This window comes from Protomyctophum parallelum (genome assembly GCF_964188405.1).
Source record: "Protomyctophum parallelum genome assembly, chromosome: 3".
Taxonomy (NCBI): Eukaryota; Metazoa; Chordata; class Actinopteri; order Myctophiformes; family Myctophidae; genus Protomyctophum; species Protomyctophum parallelum.
Window position 1 is genome coordinate 32,700,791 of NC_139698.1, and position 21,828 is coordinate 32,722,618.

General features: G+C 41.5%; 1 protein-coding gene across 3 annotated transcripts in view; it reads left to right on the plus strand.

The window, feature by feature from the left end:
- cep192 (centrosomal protein 192) overlaps positions 1-21,301 on the plus strand; it is a 43,534-nt gene extending 22,233 nt beyond the window's left edge. For 2 of the 3 annotated variants that reach the window (XM_083761081.1, XM_083761082.1), the window contains exons 26-52: positions 710-858; positions 1,670-1,900; positions 2,525-2,650; positions 2,815-2,955; positions 3,702-3,765; positions 4,018-4,157; positions 4,790-4,882; positions 5,574-5,689; positions 5,891-6,088; positions 6,862-6,952; positions 8,052-8,231; positions 10,008-10,268; positions 10,615-10,736; positions 11,390-11,499; positions 11,815-11,977; positions 12,228-12,318; positions 12,398-12,476; positions 12,908-13,031; positions 14,108-14,213; positions 14,631-14,859; positions 15,536-15,612; positions 15,882-15,977; positions 16,420-16,539; positions 17,690-17,802; positions 18,055-18,181; positions 18,387-18,445; positions 19,571-21,301. In XM_083761081.1, coding sequence (XP_083617207.1) covers positions 710-858; positions 1,670-1,900; positions 2,525-2,650; positions 2,815-2,955; positions 3,702-3,765; positions 4,018-4,157; positions 4,790-4,882; positions 5,574-5,689; positions 5,891-6,088; positions 6,862-6,952; positions 8,052-8,231; positions 10,008-10,268; positions 10,615-10,736; positions 11,390-11,499; positions 11,815-11,977; positions 12,228-12,318; positions 12,398-12,476; positions 12,908-13,031; positions 14,108-14,213; positions 14,631-14,859; positions 15,536-15,612; positions 15,882-15,977; positions 16,420-16,539; positions 17,690-17,802; positions 18,055-18,181; positions 18,387-18,445; positions 19,571-19,703 — 3,539 coding nt within the window. In that variant the 3' untranslated portion in view covers positions 19,704-21,301. The remainder of the gene's footprint in view (positions 1-709; positions 859-1,669; positions 1,901-2,524; positions 2,651-2,814; positions 2,956-3,701; positions 3,766-4,017; positions 4,158-4,789; positions 4,883-5,573; positions 5,690-5,890; positions 6,089-6,861; positions 6,953-8,051; positions 8,232-10,007; positions 10,269-10,614; positions 10,737-11,389; positions 11,500-11,814; positions 11,978-12,227; positions 12,319-12,397; positions 12,477-12,907; positions 13,032-14,107; positions 14,214-14,630; positions 14,860-15,535; positions 15,613-15,881; positions 15,978-16,419; positions 16,540-17,689; positions 17,803-18,054; positions 18,182-18,386; positions 18,446-19,570) is intronic. The other variant, XM_083761083.1, reaches the window with a different exon arrangement.
- The last annotated feature ends 527 nt before the right edge of the window (positions 21,302-21,828 follow it).

The window sequence follows — 21,828 nt, forward strand, 5'->3', positions numbered from 1 at the left end:
GGCCGAAAAGTGTTTTTACCTCTAACTGCACGGATCTGTGGATAACCTGGTGGAGACCTGTGCCCAGAAGGGCACTTTTTCTAGTTACATTTTGTAATTGTCCACCAGGCCGAAGGCATGGGGAGAGACTATGTTTTGCACTCCGTCGTCCGTGTGTGTGTGTCCGTCCATCCGTGTACAGCTAATATCCGGCACCGTTTGCCCGGATGATGACAAACTGTGCACACACACTCCCTGGATGCCAACAACGAACCTCTGCCCCACATTTTCCACAACGACTTGTTATAGCACCACCATGAGGCAGACTTTCAAAATACATTTCTGTAGATTACTCGTACACATTTTATCCACACATCATGCAAGTTGGTACACACAATCTCTATAGTCATGTGATCAACACAGATCTGTCCGCTTCCCCATATTCCATCCACAATGGCTAAGATTGTCTTCCAAAGTTTGCAGGATTGCTCAGTTTTCAACAATGTCTCAAATCTTAACACAGCGTGCGATTTCCGTGCAATTATTTTCTAGTTACATTTTGTCTTTTGCATCTTAGCAGGGGTAATAATCATCTTTCGTATTCATTTTACTCTTTGGTGTTTGAATTGTAACTCCTAACCTTGATGCAATTTCAAAGACAATGTCACAAGTTCTACACTACCTGGTGTCAGCTCTACACCTCTCCTCTGACCTGTTGTCATGTCCTCAGGCCAGGTGGTTGTACCAGAGGAGCTGCGCTTCCCTCATGCCTGCTGTGTGGGCATCGCCTCCCAGACCTCCCTGAGTCTTTTCAACCCCTCTGAGCGATGGCAGCAGGTCTCCATAACTGTCACTAGCCTGGCCATTGATGGAGAAAAGGTGAGCAGTCACAGGTGTTTTTAGTGAATTGTAAAAATGAATGCCTTCGGAAATGATTTTGTGCAGCGTGAAAGACATCAAATCAGAACTACTATTTGGAACGCAATGATCTGTTTAATCATGATAACTCGCCGATAACTAGCAACATAATACATTTGGTATAAATTGGATGAATCTTTGATCACTGGAAACCATTTTAGAACGTAATCAGTAATACAATCAAGGCTGTGATGATGCAGTATCATATACCACATCAGGTGTTTAAATTAGTACAATTGTTTAATGTACTACACTTTTAATTATGCATAGATAATGATCAAGATGTACCTGTACCATGGCCTCGTTTATTATTTTTTCATTTTTCCTGAAGATCAAATAGTTTTCATTTCTAAAGGTTAACGTTTCCCTTGTCTGAAAACCAGGAATAAGGTGGCATCAGCTATAGTACAGTAAAATATTTTCTCCTCACTATAATGGGCTAAACTGTGTTTAGCTTCACCTTTCAAAATCACACAGACATGATGTATTGTAAACATTGACAGAAAAACATACTAAACTCAAATGGTGCACAATGTGTTTGATTATTCTAACCTTTTTTTCAAACCTTTATACTGAAACACTTCCAATTTCTCTGATCGGTGAACCAGAAAGTACTTGCAATGGAGATTCCTTCATTCAGAACTATCTACATTTCACTCAACGACCCAGCTTCGATCTGTTTTTAAGTGGGCCCAGTCTCACAACTTCACTAAAACGGTTTGAGTTCAAACACAGAACATTAAACGGTAAAACTCCATGACAATCCCTCCAGGTGGACAGCTTGCCTTATCAGTGGCTGATGGTAAAGAACAAGACGATCATTGGCCCAAAGAGCACAGAGGAGCAGAAGGTGTTGTTCATACCGCCCCAGGCCGGTGTCTACCAATGTGTCCTCAGTGTCTCCTCCTGGCCCGCCTCGGCCGACTCGGAGGTCGCCGCGAGGGCCGAAGTCTTCGCCAAAAGGGTGGTGCTTGTTGCTGTGGCTGAGAACCCTGCACTAGAGGTGAGTGACCTGTGGTTCTGGTTGTGGAGCATATTATTTTGATTGAATAGTTTGTTTGTTTTTTACATTTATGTGCAACAGATTACAGTCAAACACTCAGTTCAAAAGGGATAGCACCAAAAAAAAATCCTTGCGGTCAGAACAACAAAATTCAATATCTCAAAGATATTGATTGATTGATTGATATTGATTGATTGATTGATTTATGGAGATTGGACTCTTAAAGGCTGTCATTTTTGTTACCAAATTATCTTTTTTGTAAACAAAAAAATATATTGTATAATATTATATGTTCTTTATCCTCAGACACTTTTGAGCTTAATGTCCTCTTTGTCCTATTTGCTAGTTCTAAAGGTGCGTTCAGACTTAGATGGTTGGACCGGCGCGATTACATACAAAGTCAATGCAAAGACGCAAACGTGCGCGGTACAAACGGGACGAACCGAGGCGAATACAGTATATGTATTCAGGTCTGAACGCAGCTTTACTGTTTACAGAAAGCAGTAATGAGTAATGCATATGAATATATTCCTCCAGAACATTATTGACTCATGGCTTGAAAAAGAACTGTTAACATTTGACTTTATATTGCATCTAATCTAAAATAAAACAATTTATTATCAGGTTGATGTTGGTAAATCTGGGTGTTTGGACTTCGGGGACCTGTCGGGTGGCAGTGCCAAATCCCTTCGTCTAAAACTTCTCAACAGGACTCATGCCACCGTGCCCATCCGCCTGGTCATCAGTGCAGTAAGTGAATACAATGTTTGCCATGCAAAACTGTACAAATGCAGCCGCCAGGTTCTTAAGTGTCCGTTGCTGATGTGAGCACCATTACAAAGACAAAGTAGGTTGTACATGTGTAAAATGTATATTGGTTTGGTATCTAATTGTTCCATCCCTCATGTATTTAGAATGCCACAGCCTGGCGATGCTTCACCTTCTCCAAGGACCCTTTAGCCATGACAGCTGAGGGGTCGGTCCAGGCTAGTCACATGACCCAGCAGTCCTCCCCATCTGTGCTGAACCATGTGATGCATGCCAGCTATGGAGAGGTGAGCATAGCCCAAGGCTGCCACGGTTATGAACTTTTACTTGACTTGATTGTCGCTCAAATGATTGTGATTAACCCATTTAGGCCTTTTCGCGATTTTGCAAAAATAGCAGACCTACAAGCTCGTAACGCGCCACTCGGTGGCGCGCTATGAGCTTGTAGATCTGCTATTTTTCAATAGCTAAATTATAACATAATGTTTAAAACACCAAAAGGGGTTCCCGCTCAAAATGGGTTTAACTAACAACTTTAATTGCGTTTCTGTCGTTGAACATTATGAATGAGATTTACATTCCGTTTTATCCTGGAAACCAGACGAATTTGCCACAGGAAAAAAAAACGGTCCCTGTGGAGATTGATCTGACACTTGATCTGACACAATTATATTTCGCTCATCCCAGAGTTGTGGGTGACCAATCTGAGCCCACTATTCAAAGGGAGACTTTTTTGCTGTGACGTTGCAATCACTCTCTCTGTAGAGATGGGCGGTCAAGTGTTTTGCCTCTAACACCCAAAAAAAATAACACCCAGGTTTTTATTTCCGAAGTGATCAGCTAAATTGTTTTTAGAATCAGTTTTTGATTAACAACTGCTATATGACTGAGATTTGACTAATAATATTTGGGTGAAAATGAGTGACTGGTTTGTCCGTTAAAATACTCACACAGACCACCTAGTTGGTGTTTATTTAGCTTGTATAGATAGTGAAACCTTTAACACAGGACTGCTGTCATTCACTTTTCCCAGAGTCCGGAGAGCTTTCTGGTTTGGGTTCACTTCAGGGCACCTCAGAAGTATGCCAAATCTTCAGGTAATGTCCTATATCCCACAGTCTCTGACTTTGAATACAGTCCATACTTTCAACCAAAGGGATGCATGATTCAATGCATTCACATCATGGCAGTTGATGCCATCTGTCTGTGTAGTCTCTTAAATATTTTTTAATAAATAGTACTCTGCTGTAGTTTTTATAAATTCAGATTATTAATTGAAAAAAGAAATGTAATGGACAAAACTCTGGGTTTAATTGCTAATACTAACTCAGATTACTTCCATTCCTCAGGAGAACTGGGGCCGGCTGATGAATACAGCGCTCGAGTGGACATTGAGGTGGACTGTCCAGGTCCAAGTCATGTGATCAGGAGTATTCCACTCAGAGCCAGGTCTGGGACTGCGAGGGTCCATGCTCCTAAAGACCTACAGGTAAATTAATTTAGAGTGTTTGTCCAATATGCACATTTGTGCCATGATCATCATCATTATAAGTCATACTTTTTGTTTCACTGCTTTGCAACTATAAAGGACTACTGTAGTTTTTTGCAGATTTATTTGAAGGAAGATAATATCCAAAGCCCATTTAGACCCGAGGCCGATTCTAAAAACGCCTCTTGAATCAGTTTCCTGAAATACTTCACATTTGTATTGAAAAACATAAAATAATTTTGTTGCTAAGTTGGCTAACTGTTTCTTTACATAACTTACGTGTGTAAAGAATCAAACACTGCTGCAAGACTTCTGACTAAACTATTTTGGCTGGATTTGCATTGAACAAATTAAATAACTGTAATAACATACTGTAAAAGGCCCTGATTGGGGTAGACCCATCCCAATAACTGAAATACTCTGGTCTTATACTCTAGCAAGGTTCCTAAATCATGTATTTAATTGTTTATTTTAATGTTTTATATTAAACGGCTATGTAATTTTTTTTTTGCTTTTTGTTAAATTGTGAACTTTTTGTTACATTAAACTTTAAACCTACTTGTTAAACTTGTCATGACCCATACTGTGGTGATAATGAACTGCTTGACTGCCTCTCTATTTATTTTGTCTAGACTGTCAGCCTCTCTGCTCCGGTGGGTAAAACCAGTCAACAGACTCTGCCATTAAAGAATGCAGGCAACATTGATGTGCAGTTAAGACTCAAGGTAATTCTGACCTTTGCTTTTCTTATTAGATGTGGGATTTGGGTAAGCCAGCATGGCATTTTGGTACCCATTGTGCCACCTGCTGTGGGATGGTTTATTGGAAATGTGTCTCTTGTGTGTTCTCTGTTGTTGTCTTCCTCTCTCACTCCGTCTTATGGTTCCCTCTTAATTACCTCTTATCCGTCTTGTGGTTCCCTCTTAATTATCTCTTATCCGTCTTGTGGTTCCCTCTTAATTATCTCTTATCCGTCTTGTGGTTCCCTCTTGATTACCTCTTATCTGTCTTGTGGTTCCCTAATTTTCCATTCTCCTTGCTTGCTTCCTTCTAACTCTTTATCCATCTCCCCCCGTATCCCTTTCTCTTTCTGTTCTTCCCTCTCTCAACCCCTTTTTTCTGTGATCTTTTTCTCGCCCCCCCTTTCCCCTCACTGTATATGTTTCTTTTCCCTTTTTGCTTCCTTTATGATGAATTCCTGTTCTGTTCTTTTACTATATAGAAGTGTCTATTTGTACGTCTATAAATGTTTTGATGAATTGAACAATGTGGACCCTGTTGTAAACAAGTGTAATGCTTAATTGTGTCGTCCACTCACAGTTAACAGTCTTTGTATTGAGTTTGTGCTTGAAATGTACTGTAATTCTGCAAACTGTTAATAAATATTTCAATCAATCAATTTCTTTGGCGCCACAGAGCAGTGATGCTGAGGAGTGTTTTTTGGTGACTCCTGATGAGCTGTTTCTGAGAGCGGGAGAGGAGCAGTGCATTGTGGTCACCTTTACAGCACAGCGCAGCAGAAAACACGAGAGGTACACCAATTCTCATGTAGTTGGCACACCTAAACCTAACCTTAACCCATGTCTAACCAATGGCTACCGTAGTCTAAACTAAGTATGCACCATGTGTGTGTGTGTGTGTGTGAGAGACATACAGTATGTATAGATTTCAGTTTATGGCCTTTGAACATGAATTGAGACTGCCTTCTTGTCTTCTGTTTCTTTCTACTGTAGCCTGCTCACTATTTTGGTGCTACCATCCGGCCCTCAGTATGAAGTATCTCTGACAGGAGAGGTGATGATGGAGGACTATGAGAAGCCTGCCCAGGTTTCTGCCCCTACCTCGGTCCCTGGTTTAACTGGCGACATACTCCCCATCCTCTCCAACAAACAGTTCATGGCCTGGGGAGGTGTCACTCTGGGAAGAGCTGTGTATGTATATTTGTGTGTTCGTTAGTTTTTTTGTATTTTAGGTTTGACCAGGTCCTGTGCATTGCTTTTCTCAGGTGCTGGTTAGAGACGGCATAATCCCAGAAGGCTGCTGCCGTTATGTTGTCTATGATTTGTAACACTCGCAAATACTGTAAAGATATATTAATTATTCATTGGAAAACTATCAATAAAACCCAGAGCCTGGTGGTCTTCTTCCATTCCATTAGAGGTTTCTAATATTATTCATGAGAAGGGACTAACAGGGATCCATGGGGCATGTTTTGTTCTCACAAGCCATTTCAAGATAATCCGCCATTTATTTATACTCATTGAAGATTTGTAGTGTACAGAAAGCCATGGAAAAATTAAATCAACATCTTACATGCTGCATGGGTCCTGCAAGGGTTTAAACGGATCCATCCATGATTTGATCCCCATGCTACTTGTGAGAATAACGACAGGATTCACAGAGCACCTCCGTTTTGTAGTCTTTGGTTAGGTGATTTATTGCGAACACAGTGATTGCGAACGCAGTGAGCACTAACTATGAGACCCTGCAGATCGTGTCTGTCTGTCTGTGTGTCTGTCCCGCTGTGACACCACCCGCCCGCCACCAGAGGGCGCAGCTGTAGCACGCGCGCACACACACACACACACACACACACACAGTAATTGTTGTTATTGCAATTTACGAGCTGCGTTCGCTTCCCGCGTTTGCGCGTCTTACTTGTCTTTTGTGCATAACTGTAAGCTTGGAACTGTCTGTCTCTCAGGCAACAGAAGCTGGTGCTGAGGAACAACTCTCCAAACGCCACACAGCAGCTCCGTCTGATGATCCGAGGTCAGGACCAAGACTGTTACCAGGTAAATGCCTGTTCATGTATTAATTTTTTATATATTTATCATTCTTCTCTTAATGACTATGCATGCATTTATGGTTAATCTTTGCTTCATTAAGAGAAGAATGATAACTAGATAAAGTGCCCCTCGGGGCACAGGTCTCCACCAGGCCAGGTCAGGTTGTGGCCTCCTGGTGGCGCTATAATAGGCCAATGTGAAAAGGGTGCCATTTTTTTCTTACGCCTGGGATGGAAATTGGATGATTTTAGTTTAGGCATTTTGTTCCAAAAATGTGTTTTGCAAAAATCCACATGTTGTTGGCGCTATAACAGGCCAATGTGAAAAGGGTGGGATATATTCCTCAGCCTAGTAGGAAAGTCAGTGAAAGATTTAACGTAAATTGCATGCTGCGTTCATGATTTGAGGCTTTTTGTTCAAAACTTTGAAAGCCAATGTTGGCCAATTCGGATGGAATATGAAATATCGGACAGATCCGTCTTGAACACATGACTATAGAGTGTAACGATTTGCGGGATTCTTGGACCGAATCTCGAGTAATAAGTAATAATTTCAAAAGTTGGCCTCCTGGTGGCGCTAAAACAGGCCGTTCTGGAAAATTTGGGGCAGAGCAGAGGTTCGTTGGCATCCAGGGAGTGTGTGCAAAATTTGGCAGCGACCGGGTTAACTGCAGGAGATTAGCTGTACACGGACACGCGGACGGAGTGCAAAACATACTCTCTCCCCATGCCTTCGGCCTGGTGGAGACAAATATATAAAAATTAAATGCATGAATATAATATGATACATTATGTTCAAATTGGAGAGCGATCCCAGTGGGTCAAACTAAGATGATGCATATTGCATACCGCATTAAATGTGATCCAACTCTTGAAGTCTTTCTTTCTCTGCACATCTATTACCAGTGGTAGTATTAATGGTAGAAACATCATTAAATTTATATTTGGGCCACACTCATCTATTGTATTGATGCCAAATGAGCAATATGCAATAAATGAAGACTATAATTCTCATTACTTAACTGATACACCAACTAAATGGAAAAAGTGGCACTCCACCTGCTTTTCTTTCTTTACCTCTAATTCTTATTCCATTTGTCCCTCAGCTGCAGAGCATGTTCAGTGCAGAGGAGCGTTTGACCAGACACGGGGAGCTGACCATTCGTCCCAGTGAGGATGTGGCGGTCCACTTGCTCTTCGCTCCCACCCGAGTCGCCTGCATGCTGGCCAAGCTGGAGATCAAACAGTCCGGAGTCCGGCCCTCGCAGCCGGGGGTCAAATTCACTGTGAGAAGCAGGCTGTTATTTATTCTGAGTATTCTGTCTAAAAGAGATACAAAATGGAATGAATATGATTTGTTCTCATATCATATTCATTATTTCGTAGTACTGCTAGTTATCATATTCTTTCTTTCCTAGTACTGCTAGTTCTTAACATTTCTTCAAGTCAAGCTGAAATGGTATTTTGTGAGTGTCTGGGATGTATTTCCTAGTAGGCAGGCAGGACATAACGGGGCAACATTAAAAAACATTTTGTGGGCACTAAATGGTTGTCTCATATAACAGAGGATTAGCTTTAAATTGGTTAAAACATTTTAATTTCAGCTCGACATTAAATAACTTAGTCATTGGTGGTGTTCTTGGCACACTTCCTGTTTATTCTTAGTGTATATTACTGCTGCCTTCATTCTTTGACATAATGGAAATTTCAATGGTTATTATACTTTTTTACATTGTATAACAGACGCCCACACCCGCAACTTTTGCTTTCTTTTGCTCTGCTGATACGAGTGCTTCCAGCCATGTTGCTCATGCTGTGTTTTAATTTTCATAGATACGATAAATTTTGGCACATGATAACCTACCTCCCAGCTCTGCATCGCATGCTGGGATGTAATTTTCATAACTCTTGTCTAACTTGCTATTCTAAAACATTTTACGTACAAGTGCATATTTGTCTCCACCAGCCGAAGGCATGGGGGAGAGTATGTTTTGCACTCCGTCCGTCCGTGTGTCCGTCCGTCCGTGTGTCCGTCCCTCCGTCCGTGAGCAGCTAATCTCGGCCACCGTTAACCCGTTCGATGCCAAACTTTGCACACACACTCCCTGGATGCCAACCATGAACCTCTGCCCCAAACTTTCCAGAACAGCCTGTTATAGCGCCACCAGGAGGCCGCTTTGTGCAAAACAAGTTTTTGCACAGTACACCTACAGATTGTGTCCAAACATCACGCAAATTGGTACACAGTCTCTCTAGAGCCATTCAACCAAACCGGTCTTTCAGATTTCTCAGACTCCATCCTGATTGGTTAAGATTGGCTTCCAAAATTCACAGGAGTGCTCAGTTTCAAACAAAATGCTGCAAATCATGAACACATCGCGTGATTTCCGTGAAATTGTGCACCCACATTCCCACTAGGCCGAGGACGAAATGCCACATGAACAATTTCAACTCAGCCTCAAGGTGGCGCTATAACTGGCCCAAAAGTGTTTTACCTCTAACTGCACGGATCTGTGGATAACTTTGTATGCCAACTCCCTAGAGGCCAAGGAAAAACCTTTGCCTGGAATTTTTCACATCTGCTCTTTATAGCGCCACCAGGAGGCTGACATATGTAAAACACATTTTCTATTATTACTCCTTCAGATTTTATCCAAATTTCACGCAAATCGGTACACATGATCTCCATAGTCATGTGATCAAGACAGGTTTGTTTGATTTCTCATATTCCATCCTGATTGGCCACGATTGGCTCCTACAGTTTTCAGGAGTAGCAAATGGCCACAACTCCTCAACGCAGCGTCCGATTGCGATGAAACTGTGCACGCATATTCCCACTAGGCTGAGGAAGAATCCTGGTGGAGACCTGTGCCGATTGGCGATCTAGTTTGTCTCTTCTTTCGGCTAAATGCCAGTTCTTCCTCTGTGTACATGCTGTGTATTCATTTCCATATCAACCCCCTGCCATTTACCCTGCCTATGCAAAATGCCTTCTGTTTTAATTGCAAAAGTTTTGTATCTTATATACGGTCTTTTTTTAATGGCGTCTTATCTTCGGTTAGATTCCCCTGTCGGGGTATGGCGGCACCAGTAACATCATCCTAGAGGATCAAAGGAAACAGGCCGACGGCTACATTGCTACGCTAACGGGCATTGCCACTGGACGGGTCAGCAAGGTGTGTCTGTGTGTGAGGAACACAGGCTCCAGGGCGGCGTTCATCAAAGCCATGGCCTACTCCGACATTCAGAACCGCACCGTTATGGAGTCCTCTGTCATTAGCCTCGCCCCTTCACAGTTTGTACTGAAGGAGAGGACGCAAGAGGTAGGAACAAGGATATTATATGGGACTGCAGTGCTTGTTTTACCTAAATCAAATGGAGATAAGTGTAAAATATACTTATGGACAAAATGTGTACTTTAGAATTCATATAGACATGCTTTGATATATTGTACTGCAAGTATTTCACCGGTATAGCAGATAAACTAGTGGGGGGGGGGGGGGGAAATATTTGGTAATGCCTTTATTTAATATACCGTTCCTCTTAGCACTGCATATTGCCTATATGTAGTGCATAATGATGTTTGAATTTAACTTGTATATTCTATGTATAGCAAGGTGATTACATACGTGTGTGTGTGTGTGTGTGTGTGTGTGTGCGCATTTCCAGGTGATTACGGTTATGATGAAGTCTACACAAAGAGAGCAATCCCTGTGTCAGTCTGCCAATGAACTTCTGGCTACTATTTGTCTTTTTTGTGGAGACGAAGTGTCCAGGCTGCAGTACAGGAGGTCAGACCACACTGCTCTTCACTTCTTCTTTTTCATTTATGGGTAAATGTTAGGTGTTGGGATCAACTCTTCTAGCTCTTTTTCCATACAGAGATTGCTCAGAGCTGTTTGTGGTGAATGTTTTATTTATACAACTCCCAACTGTCTTAATGCATAAGAATATCAATCATATCATTCACATTTCTATGCTGAAATTATTATTTCAACTGGTCTGAGTCTCTGGAGAATTGGGAGTCAGTGTGTTGTTGCATTCATCATGGAAATGCCTATATGCCATAGGTAATATAGAGAGGGATTTAATGTAACACTGGGGCTCCCACTACATTTGGAATTATTGTACTTTTGGGCTGGTATGATTTTTCAATCAGGTGTTTAAGTCTCACTCTCAACTCTACAATACTTGTGTTAGTTTCCACTGTAGGACTAAAAAAGGCAACCAGTTTCATTAATCACATAATTGCTTTCTTCTGATTCCTCATTCATTGCAAGTATGCAAAAATAAATAAAAGCATTTTTCTTTTCTTTTTTGTTTTACTGAATCAACAAATATATTCTCCACAGCTGTTCCTGCTGTGGAGAAGAGGCTGCTTTGTCTCACTGAAGTGTGTGTGTGTGTGTGTGTGTGTGTGTGTGTGTGTGTGTTGGTCCTTCAGGTTGCTGCAGAGCAAACCAGAGGCCGGAAGGAAGGTTCTGTCTGAGAACAGCCTGCTGAAAAACATTGACTTCAAAGAGAAGTTCCTGGGAGAAGAGCACATTGCAGAGGGTGAGTTATTAGCTGAAGGAAAAAATGTAGGTCCCGTTTAACAAAAAGTATATGCTGAAATGATGTTCCATGGGAAGTAAGACAATCTCCAGTATGTTATTTCATCATTCACATCTTATGGCTTTTGTGTATAAAAACTAATTCAAATGAATGCCTGCCAATACGACGAATTCAAGGATGGTACAAACTGGCTGAGGACTAACGCATGTCGATTGTGTTTGCAACTGTAAATCTAACCGCTAGTTGATTCTTCACACACTGCGTTCAGAGTTTGGTTGCTTGGATTTGACAGATTTGTGTATTGTGTCCCTGCAGCCTATGATCTTCCCCAGAGACCCAATGAAGTGCAGCTCTTCTATGGGAATATGAGTAAGGTGGTCGTGTCTGTGCTGGGCAGCGCCGATGGCTCAGACTGTGGAGAGAGTGACCACCTTGAGAGCATACAGCCTTCTGCTATGCATGGCTCGGACATAGACAGGTGTTGTCCTTCATATCGTGTTTACGTAAACCAACCTGACTTCTCAAATTTGATAAATATATTGAGCACCAGAATTGTAGCATGTAATTTACCTGGTGACTAATAGTCAGTAGTAGTCTGAGAATGTTCTTTGTCATACAGGTATATTTGACTATTGGAAGACTTCTTCATATCATGTAAATGATCTAAATTCATGTGCTGCGTTTCCATCTGTCTGTGGTAGCTAATTTCGTAATACTATAATTCCCAGTTTTTCCAATGGTAATGTGTCCCTGGACGTGTTACCAGTGAAAGGCCCCCAGGGACCAGCCCTGAAGATGGCAGGGCCCCATTCTCTGAAGGTAACTACTTTCAAATAGACTGTTGGTTCTCTATAATGGGACACATTTTCAGATGTGACAGTTGACTCCATCTCTTCAGACTGCAGTGTCTTCAGACAGGCAGCAGGAGTCCTGGACTATTCACCCTGAACAGCTTGTCCTTGCTGCTCCCACCATCAGTGAGTAGAACCCCATACATTAAAGGGACATTTCACCGCTAGAAGAAACTCAATGTTAATTAATAGTATTTATAGTAGATAAATTTGCACTCTATGGCCAGACAAAATATCTACCTTGATGTAAGTCCAGGAAGGAAGTGCGACCAGTATCTGTGACATCACAGACACTTTGAAATAATAAAATATCTAAAAACTCATATTACCCACATCGAAACCTCAGGGAAGTGTTTCTTATCTCCCAAACATCATTAAAATAAGATCTGGTTGTAAAAGGGGTGAAGTGGCCCTTTAAAGTTGTCGATTTTTTTAACCCTGCCATGCCGTTGTTTTAGTAATACTGCTGAAATTAATGCAGCCTTTGTTTAGTTTTTTAACAAACATTTGTCTTAAAATGCTGCAGGTAATGGCAACCCACGTTCTGTTTGTTTTAGGTGGTGCAGCCAATACCAGGCAGGTTCAGATCCAGAACAACACATCCAGAGAGCTGAGTTTTGATCTTTCCTGGCCCGCCCACTGCCTCACCATCACCCCTCAGCATGGAGTCATAGATCCTCGGTAAGAAAACGTTAATGTTCTCATGGCATCTTGGCAGTTTGTTGGGCTAAGGTGCGTTCTTCTGTGTACCACATATTTGAGATATTTTCGGTTTGTTTGGACCTTGACTTTTTCACAAAACATCTTTAAAAAATCACACCTGTGTGAACCGAGTGGTGCAACTCCCCTCTCTCCCCCCTCCTCTCTCTCTCTCTCTCTCTCTCTCTCTCTCTCTCTCTCTATTAGCTTTATTATGGATATCAATCCGCGTCGCTGAGAACAATTTTTTCATTATTATTTTGGGTCGGCCTTTCCTTCTTTAGCATACCTCCTAGACCGGATCGCGCATGCGAGCTGCCGTCCACGGGGGTCGTCCTTTCCTTCTTTAGTGTACCTAGACCGGATCGCGCATGCGAGCTGCCGTCCACCTCCCATTATACAGGCAGACTAAAAGCTTCAATAACTCCTAATCTACGGAGCTCTCCATGGTTTGGTCAATTAGCGCGATGTTCAGAGGTCTTTGCTGATTATCCGGTGGTCTAGATGGAAACATTGGTGCTTTCTAGAGCAAGGATGGCTATATTTTAGCTCGCTAGCATTGACACTATTTATTTACCACAAGATGTGAGGCACGCACGCGCATTGTACACACACGCGCGGATATTGCTGGCCATTGCTGGTTTCACGCATGCGCACACCACTCGTGCTCAAGACGGATACATGATACATGATACATGATACCTACGGACATTCCTGGATGTAGGAGTGGTTGCACCAAAAGAATGCTACGCGTCACTGCCTCAGCAGACCAGGCATACACTGCAGTATGTAAGACATGTCTCAGACAAATTGTAATCTGAGTGAGTACCTTAATCTGTGCTCCTTATGTGTGATTAATGCACAGCTCTCAGACAACGGATTTAACAGTCCCTTGGCATCTGCCAAAGGATAGTCATCAAGGCTACTTTAGAGTGTGCCATGTTACGCAAACTTCAAAGGTCTAATTACAGGAACGATCTCGGGCCTTATTGCATTAACTATGTGACTTACTGTAATTCTATAGCTTTTCCACTCTAGTCTGTTTTCTGTTTGCGTAGGTGTCACCTGCAGATTCTGATCAGTCCCAACCCATCCCTGGCAAACAAGTCTTCTCTGCTACCGTGGAGTGGACAGATCTATGTCCAGTGTGACGACCACCAGAAGGTAGATGCCATTAAATCTTCATCTGACGGCCAACTAATCAGGAATCATGGCACCTTCTATTGCCTCAGTGATTATGTGTTTTTGACACAGTCAAATGGAGGCAAAACTGGAGATGCAAGCTTTCTGTATGGAGTTGCAAGGTTTCTATAGGATACAGTTCTTTTTTGTGGTGTCATACAGCCTAGTACATTGGTTTTAAACCCTGAATATTATTTTCAGGGTAATTATAATTAATATAAAACCATTCATCCTTTGCTGGTGGGAGATAACCAGAATAAAAATGGTTGGTGTAGTGCTTATTGGCATGGAATTTTGTCACTGCTGTCATAAATGGCTTTTCATAACTGGGTCAGGCAAACATCTGCCATGGGAATATATGCAATTAAGGCCTTGGCCTTTGTTTTAAATGTTTTTCAGTTCATCAAGGTTCAGATCCGTCAGGACCTGACTCTAGATGTATCTGCAGCCCCAGCTGACACGTCTCTGTCGGCTCTACCTGCTCAGGCAGCCACTCCCATACTGCCTGTGGTCAGGCCACACATTCAGTCATCTGCACTTCCGCCGACTCCACAAATGCCTCAGAACGTGGTGGAAATCATTAACAAGACCATCATCTTTCCTCCCACTTCCTCAGGAGAAACCTCAGGTAGGTTTAGGCAGAAATGGATATGTTAGATGCGTGAAGAATCACTTAATTTTTGCACAGTTTTCCATGGCATGTTTTTAAGGCTTTTAAGTCTCTGGTCAATTGTGACCAGATTTGACTGAGAGCCTGCCATCGCACAAATTCCGGCTTTTCACCAGAGGAGAAAAACTTGAGCATATCTGAAATAAGTGTCAGAGCTGAAATCGACATGTAAATATGAAATAAAAGCTTAAACATGTAGCTAGGTGTAATGTTGGAGTCCACAGAAGTGAACCTTTCAAGCCTGTTTTCTCAACTCGCTGTTTTCTACAAGACATTACTCTATAAGCCATATCTCCAAAACTGGTCGGTCAAATTGAACAACCAATGTCAATTTGAAGCTATGATTCCCTGCTTTCATATGAAAAATAAATAAATCCAATGGCAGTCCCTCAGTAAAATTTGGTCATAATTCTGCAACTGATAGCATTATTTACTCATTGTTTTGTCAGATTGACATAACCAAAATCTTAATCATATATAGTAACTAAATCACACAGTATGTTATTTGTTTGTGATTAATAAAAAGGTAATGTAAAATCAAACTGACATGCCTTTTAGTCTCTTCATATAGTTCTCTGCAGTAAATGTATTCCTTTTTAAGAATTTAATGGATGGATGTGTTCTACTTCTTCAGAATCCCAGCTTGAAGTGGAAAATGGAGAACAGGAAGTGAGGTGGTACCTGTCGTCATTTGCACCTCCATATGTCAAGGTACTGTATTTACACTACATTCACTGCATTCACACTTGGAGCCCATTATGGAAGTGACATTGCAGTTTTCTTCGCCCTTTATTGTTTTTACTTTTCTTTTTTACTTGTCTTTTTGTTCTGCTTTTATAGCCTCACTAGCTATGGCCCTATGGCAGGTAATTTATCTTACATGATCTAGTATTTGACCTGTGGTTGACGGCATCAGTGGCTTCAGCTCTGTTGTGGCTGAAGTTAAGCTGTGGTTCATCTCTCTCTCTCTCTCTCCTCAGGGGGTTGACAATAGTGAAGATGTTTACCGTGCCACCTACACAGCCTTCAGATGCTCCAGAGTCTCTGGCATGCTGGGAGCCAGGGAAAAGATGCAGGTAATCCAACATCATTATTGGCTTGTTTATTAACCCATTTAGACCTGAGGCAGATTCTAAAAACCCCAAAAACTTCAAATTATATTTAAAAAATGAATAGTATAGTATAGTATATAACATGTATAGCAAGTTACAACAACAACACAGAGGTAGCTCCCGGATTGGAAGGTCTAACAATGTATAGGTTACAACAGGTCTGTAGTTGATCAAACTTTCTTTTCTGTAGTTAACTTTACCCATTTAGAAGAGTTTGAAATGATAGAATGCCCAACCAGTTTCTTATCTCTTTAAGTATGTTAAACAAATTACTTAAACCCCTCTCTTTAATTACAGTTTCACTTCTAGGACCCCTCAATACTGCTGAAGCATCATTTGCTTGGTTCACAGGTCAAACTACCGATGTCTAGTATCTGAGCTGTTTTCCTATTAAATACTCTCTCAGGTTCCCTTCATATTCCTGCCCAGGGACAGAGGGGACTATGCACAATTCTGGGACCTGGAATGTCATCCTCTGTCTGATCCCCAGGAGAAGACCAGGATCCGCTTCCAACTTTGTGGCACGGTCAGCACTTTGGTTTTACATTCTCATAAACAAGATGCGTGGTGTTGCTGTTTTGTGCGCCCTTCCTTCCGAAAACCACACCATGCTACGGTTGGCAGTTTCATCGTGAACCCATCCTTACCGTAACCCATTTAGGCCTGAGGCCAATTCTACAAATGCCTTCTAAACTGTTTTCTGTAGGGGAAAAAAACAAAACATGTTGCTACTGTATATATCGTTGCTGTCGAGCAGAAGCCTCTTATCTCCACTTTTTGTGTTTTTTAGATTCAACAATAATTATACAATATACAAAATCCTCATATATCTGCTGTGACTTTATGCATTGTCAGATAGACAGATACTTGAATGTGTATTACCTTTATATTACCATTCCTTTACCCAAACACAGCTCAAGGGTTTTTGACTATTAAAGATAGTTCCCCGTCTGACTTCGTCATTTTATTCATTTGTCGTCGTCCCCCCCCCCCCCCGTCAGACGTCGTCATTCTAATCAATGGGGGACAAACCGCCTAACTCCGTATAGGTATATCAGACAGTTTGAGGATCCAATGGAGTTAGGAGGTTTAATTGCTTTTTGAATACTTTTCATTGGTTCAACATTTGTAAAACCTACACAGATGTAAAGGGTGATTCATTAAAAGTTGAACAATGGAGATGGCTGGCTTCTTCCCGCCAGCAATGGAATGTAGAGTAGTACTATTAGTACTAATGCATATCACATTGTTCTAATTTAAGTTTTAACAAGTCAGCAAAGCTGTCTCTTTAATGGGCCTGCTGAGATAGGAGCTACAGGCTTGGTTTGTTATGTTGGAATAGAGCATGTTGGCTTAAGAATATACACAGTGAGTTGAATGTCAAATAGATTGCTCTACAAAAGTACCGGTAGGTTAAAATGGCTCTTTTAGTTGTGTATGTAAAAAGCTCATCGAGGGGTGCAAAATATTTTAGTTTGGAGATTATTTTGCTTGTTAACATGCATGATATAAGTTGTGGTCACAAAGTGTGAACATAATATATGATATATACATACTGTACTACAATGCTTGTCAACATTCTAATCACAAAGTAAAATCTTACTGCCTGCTTGTTATTTATGATTTATATTATTTACTAGCTCAGTTCCTCAATCTTTATTGTGGTTTGTCTGCAGGGGGTTAAGACGACGCCAGTTAATGGACCGCAGGAAGGAGACTGCTCTCTGGTGAAGACCGAGGCCACAGGCAAGACCAGGAAGAGATCTGAAGCCTCTGGTACCAAGACTGGGTAAGAAGTGCTTAACTAATAACAGATACAATTGTGAGGTACTGATATGCTAGTCTGTGTGATAATTGCATCTGAAAATACGCCACTTTGTCACAGAATTACTGCAATAAATGGGGGCAACTAGGACAAATATTTTACGATGTCATATGCTTTCAGCAATATACAGTATATACCCAATTAAGGTTATTGGTCAGGCGTTGTTGATCAGATTGTGAAACCTGTCTTTTAATCAGCTGTTTTTTGGTTCCTTAGCCAGGAGGAAGCACCGTGGAGGGGTGTGTTTACTCAACAGGACCTGTACACCTTCCCAGCCATAAGGGTGGGTGAGTCCAGCACCTTGAAGGTTAACATCCGCAACAACTCCTCTGACACACATGAGGTGAGGCATACATTATCCACTTGGAGCCATTGAAGGCAGTGATCTGTGTTCACTAGATGCTATTTTTTTTCTTTCTAGTTGAAACTACTGATGGCGTGGCATGATGGATTTTGAATGATAAATATAGTAACCCCTAATCACTCATTGTCTTAATGCTTTGCATGGATTTGATGTTTGACGTTTGGCTTTTGTAATTGACTTGCAGCTGACATTTGTAAAACCTAGAGAGCCTTTCTACGTCAAGCATTCCAAATATGCCTTAAGGTGAGTCAAGTGGACCTTATCACTGGCAGAACATGTTCTTTACCTTTTACCTGATTTATGCCGTGGTGAACAATAGTAGCCATAATTGATGTATGACTAATGGCTTATTTTGGAAACATTCTCTCCATTTTTGAGGGCCTCCCATATATAGCTTTTCGTCCCAACACGTGTCACATACAGCTTTTCGTCCCAACACGTGTCACATTTGCCATTGACAATGACAGGAGAATTTAAGTCATGGGTCTTAACAAATCTGCTTTTTGGGGCAACACAAACATTAAATGCCATTGACAATGAAAGGAGAATTTTTTGAACACATTTTTATGTGGACAAGCAAATCGGTGCTACTGTTTTAATTCTGCGCGGGGCTTATATACATTATATATCGCATATATTCAGTTGTCATCTTACTTGATCATGGTGAAAAGATTGTATCATGGTTAAAAGATAATAACATAAGTTGACAAATTAATTCATGAAATATTGTTTTATTGGATGATGTACGACGACAAGAGCACCCCTCACTTCACACGGGTGTGATTTTTACATCCCACAGGTGCCTTGGGTTGTAAAGGCTAGATAATTCTCTGCAAATTAGACCTCATGACTATAGTGTTTCATAGAAGGTTTTGTTTAGCAACTCCTATGCAGTTATATAAACATTTGTAAATGATACACAAGGTAAAAATTTGGTGTGGCGTTTGTGTGATGTCACTCTTGCTGCTAAATCCCCCTGTGAGTTGTCCTGTAAAATGTTGGGTCCTGAGAGGAGACTGTTTGTAAGCACACACACCCCTTGGGAGTGCTGGTGCTCTGCTTAACTAGGGCCTTGGGGAAGTGCTTCCTGGCAGCCACAGGTACCCAGCTGCACTGTCGGTCTGTGGTACAGGAGGGGTACAGCTCTGTGGAAAGACATTAAAATGCTAATTTTACATTACCTTATTAAACATCCAATTGCTATTTTCCATTGAGTATAGAACAGTAAGCGCTTAATCGAACCTTTGTGTGTCAAGGCATTCACCAGTGTTTGTTTACCATGAAAGCACGATTGTGCATGCATGTGCGTGGTTATACACATTTATTAATTCATTCATTCACTATCACTCTTTTCCCCACACCTCACAGATCACAGCACTATCTCAAGCTGCCAGTCCAGTTCAAGCCGAGCATGGCAGGCGGACACGCTGGCTTGCTGCTCATCCAGTCAGAAACAAGTGGAAGTCTCGTTATTCAGCTGACCGGTGAGGCCTTACCTTGAATTCACCAATAACCACCCGCCTCTGCCTGCTGGCTGGCTAGCTTTGGATGGGTGCCTTCCTCTGTAAGACTCATCATAAGACAGATATAGTGACGGAAGAAGAAGACGAAAAATAGTTACACTGCAAAGCAGAGTCGCATGAAGAACGGAACTCAAACCTTCCCCCTCCATGTCTTATGTGTGGGCATTCAAACAATGTCGACTAGAGCTGATTAACTGGAACAGCCTGGGACTCTGTGTGCTGCCACTGCCTGCCAGTGCCCTGACCTGTCTGCCTGGCTGCCTCTCTCCATCCACGTTGGCTAGTTAAATAAGTGTCCTCAACCAGCCCATGTACAATTATTGGTCTGTTTGTGCCTGAAGCTGAATGATTTTGTTTGACTGGCCTACAATTAGTCTGCTGTGTTCTGGCATTTCAGAGAGCTAATGATTTTTGTCACTTGACTCTAGATTTGGCATTTGCTTAAGCCCCGAGTCGGGTCAAAAGGCAGCATTGTCGTTGCCTTTGCCCCTGTTGAGGAGAATTTATAACCTATCACACGACTAGATGCTTGCCGAGAAGAACTGATTTAAAGATTAAAGCTATCAATGCAGCGTTATCTTGAATTATTTTTGGCTTTAGGCACCAGCAACACCAGTTGTGATACATTGAGGATTACATCAGTTTAGTCTCACAGGAATGACTCATGGTTGGTAATGCAACAGTGGGGATTTTGGGGTATTCAGAAAAGCTAGCTTAGTTTGAATTCTAGATGATTCCATTATTCCGGTCCCTAAATAAACATTAATTTCTGAGATAAATCTGTTTTCAGCCACCAACTGCAGTATATTTACACCACATCTCTCTCACAGACGTGTACAGTCTCCTATTGCTTCACTGTATCGGCATTGTTTCTATGCCAATGCTCTCTTGTCAAAATGGTGCCCACCTGCATGGCAGTCTGTCAGGGCCATGTTTGTATCCTGGCAACCTGTGAAACCTCTACCAGCCAGTCCAGATATACTTACAGTAATTGAGTCATGATCGTAACAGCTCCCCGAAAAATTAAGATGGTTAGTGACTGTTATTACATGCTAAAAGAGTGTCTCCCCCCCCCCCCCCCCCCCCCCCGTGGGGTCTTTGTTCAGTAGCTCGCCAAGCCAGCACAGTGTGGTTACCATGGCAAAAAAACATGTTGATGGATAGCGTAATCACTTTTCCAGTCAGACACAATTTGCTTTTCTGGCTCTGGAGTAAATGCCCATATTTGCTCTGGGGTGACGGAACCACATCCAAAAATCCATTTGGGAACAGGAATTGAGTAGGAAAGTGGAAATAAACGTATTTTATTAGTCCTACAATTTCAAGAATCCATTCAAATGTGTCTTGCCAAACAATGTGCGAAGAAAGTGGTTGTTTTAAACACTTGGTGACCTGCACATTCTTTTCCTATTTATAATTTTCCAGAGCAAGTTCAGTGTGAATAAGCAATGTCCTTGACATGTCCTTTTTACAAATGACAGCTATTTTAAATGTATGTTTTGTAGTAGAATTTGCACAATTGTCTATTCTTATTTACACATTTGAAATGCAATTACTTTAAAAAATAAAAATGGTCTTAAATAGCAATTGTTTTCTTTTGTATTTTCACCCAATTCATAATGTCATCGTCTAGCTCTCTGTAAAAAGTTAAAATACAGATGGATGTAAATTATTGCGTTAGTGCATTTCTGACAAACCTTGACCATCAGGCAATAGGATCATTATTAGGGGGGGGGGGGGTCTCTCCTCAAAGTCCATTAACAGATTTATCTAGTGTGGACTTCAACCCTTTAGACAGCAGTGTCTGTGCCTAGATAGCATATGGTGGCCTAATTATGGGAGAGAATGGACCTGATAAGCCTGTGGTTATATATATATATATATATACACATACATACATACATACACACACACACACACACACACACACACACACACACACACACGGAACAAGACCAAAGCAAATTAAACCTCATGCTGTTTCTGATTTTCTCATCAAGGCATTCTAATTGTGTGCCTCCAATGGCCTATGTCTTTAATATCGTCATATGTCATTTAAAATAGTGTGCGCGAGCGTATGTATTTATCAATTTAATTTGCCAT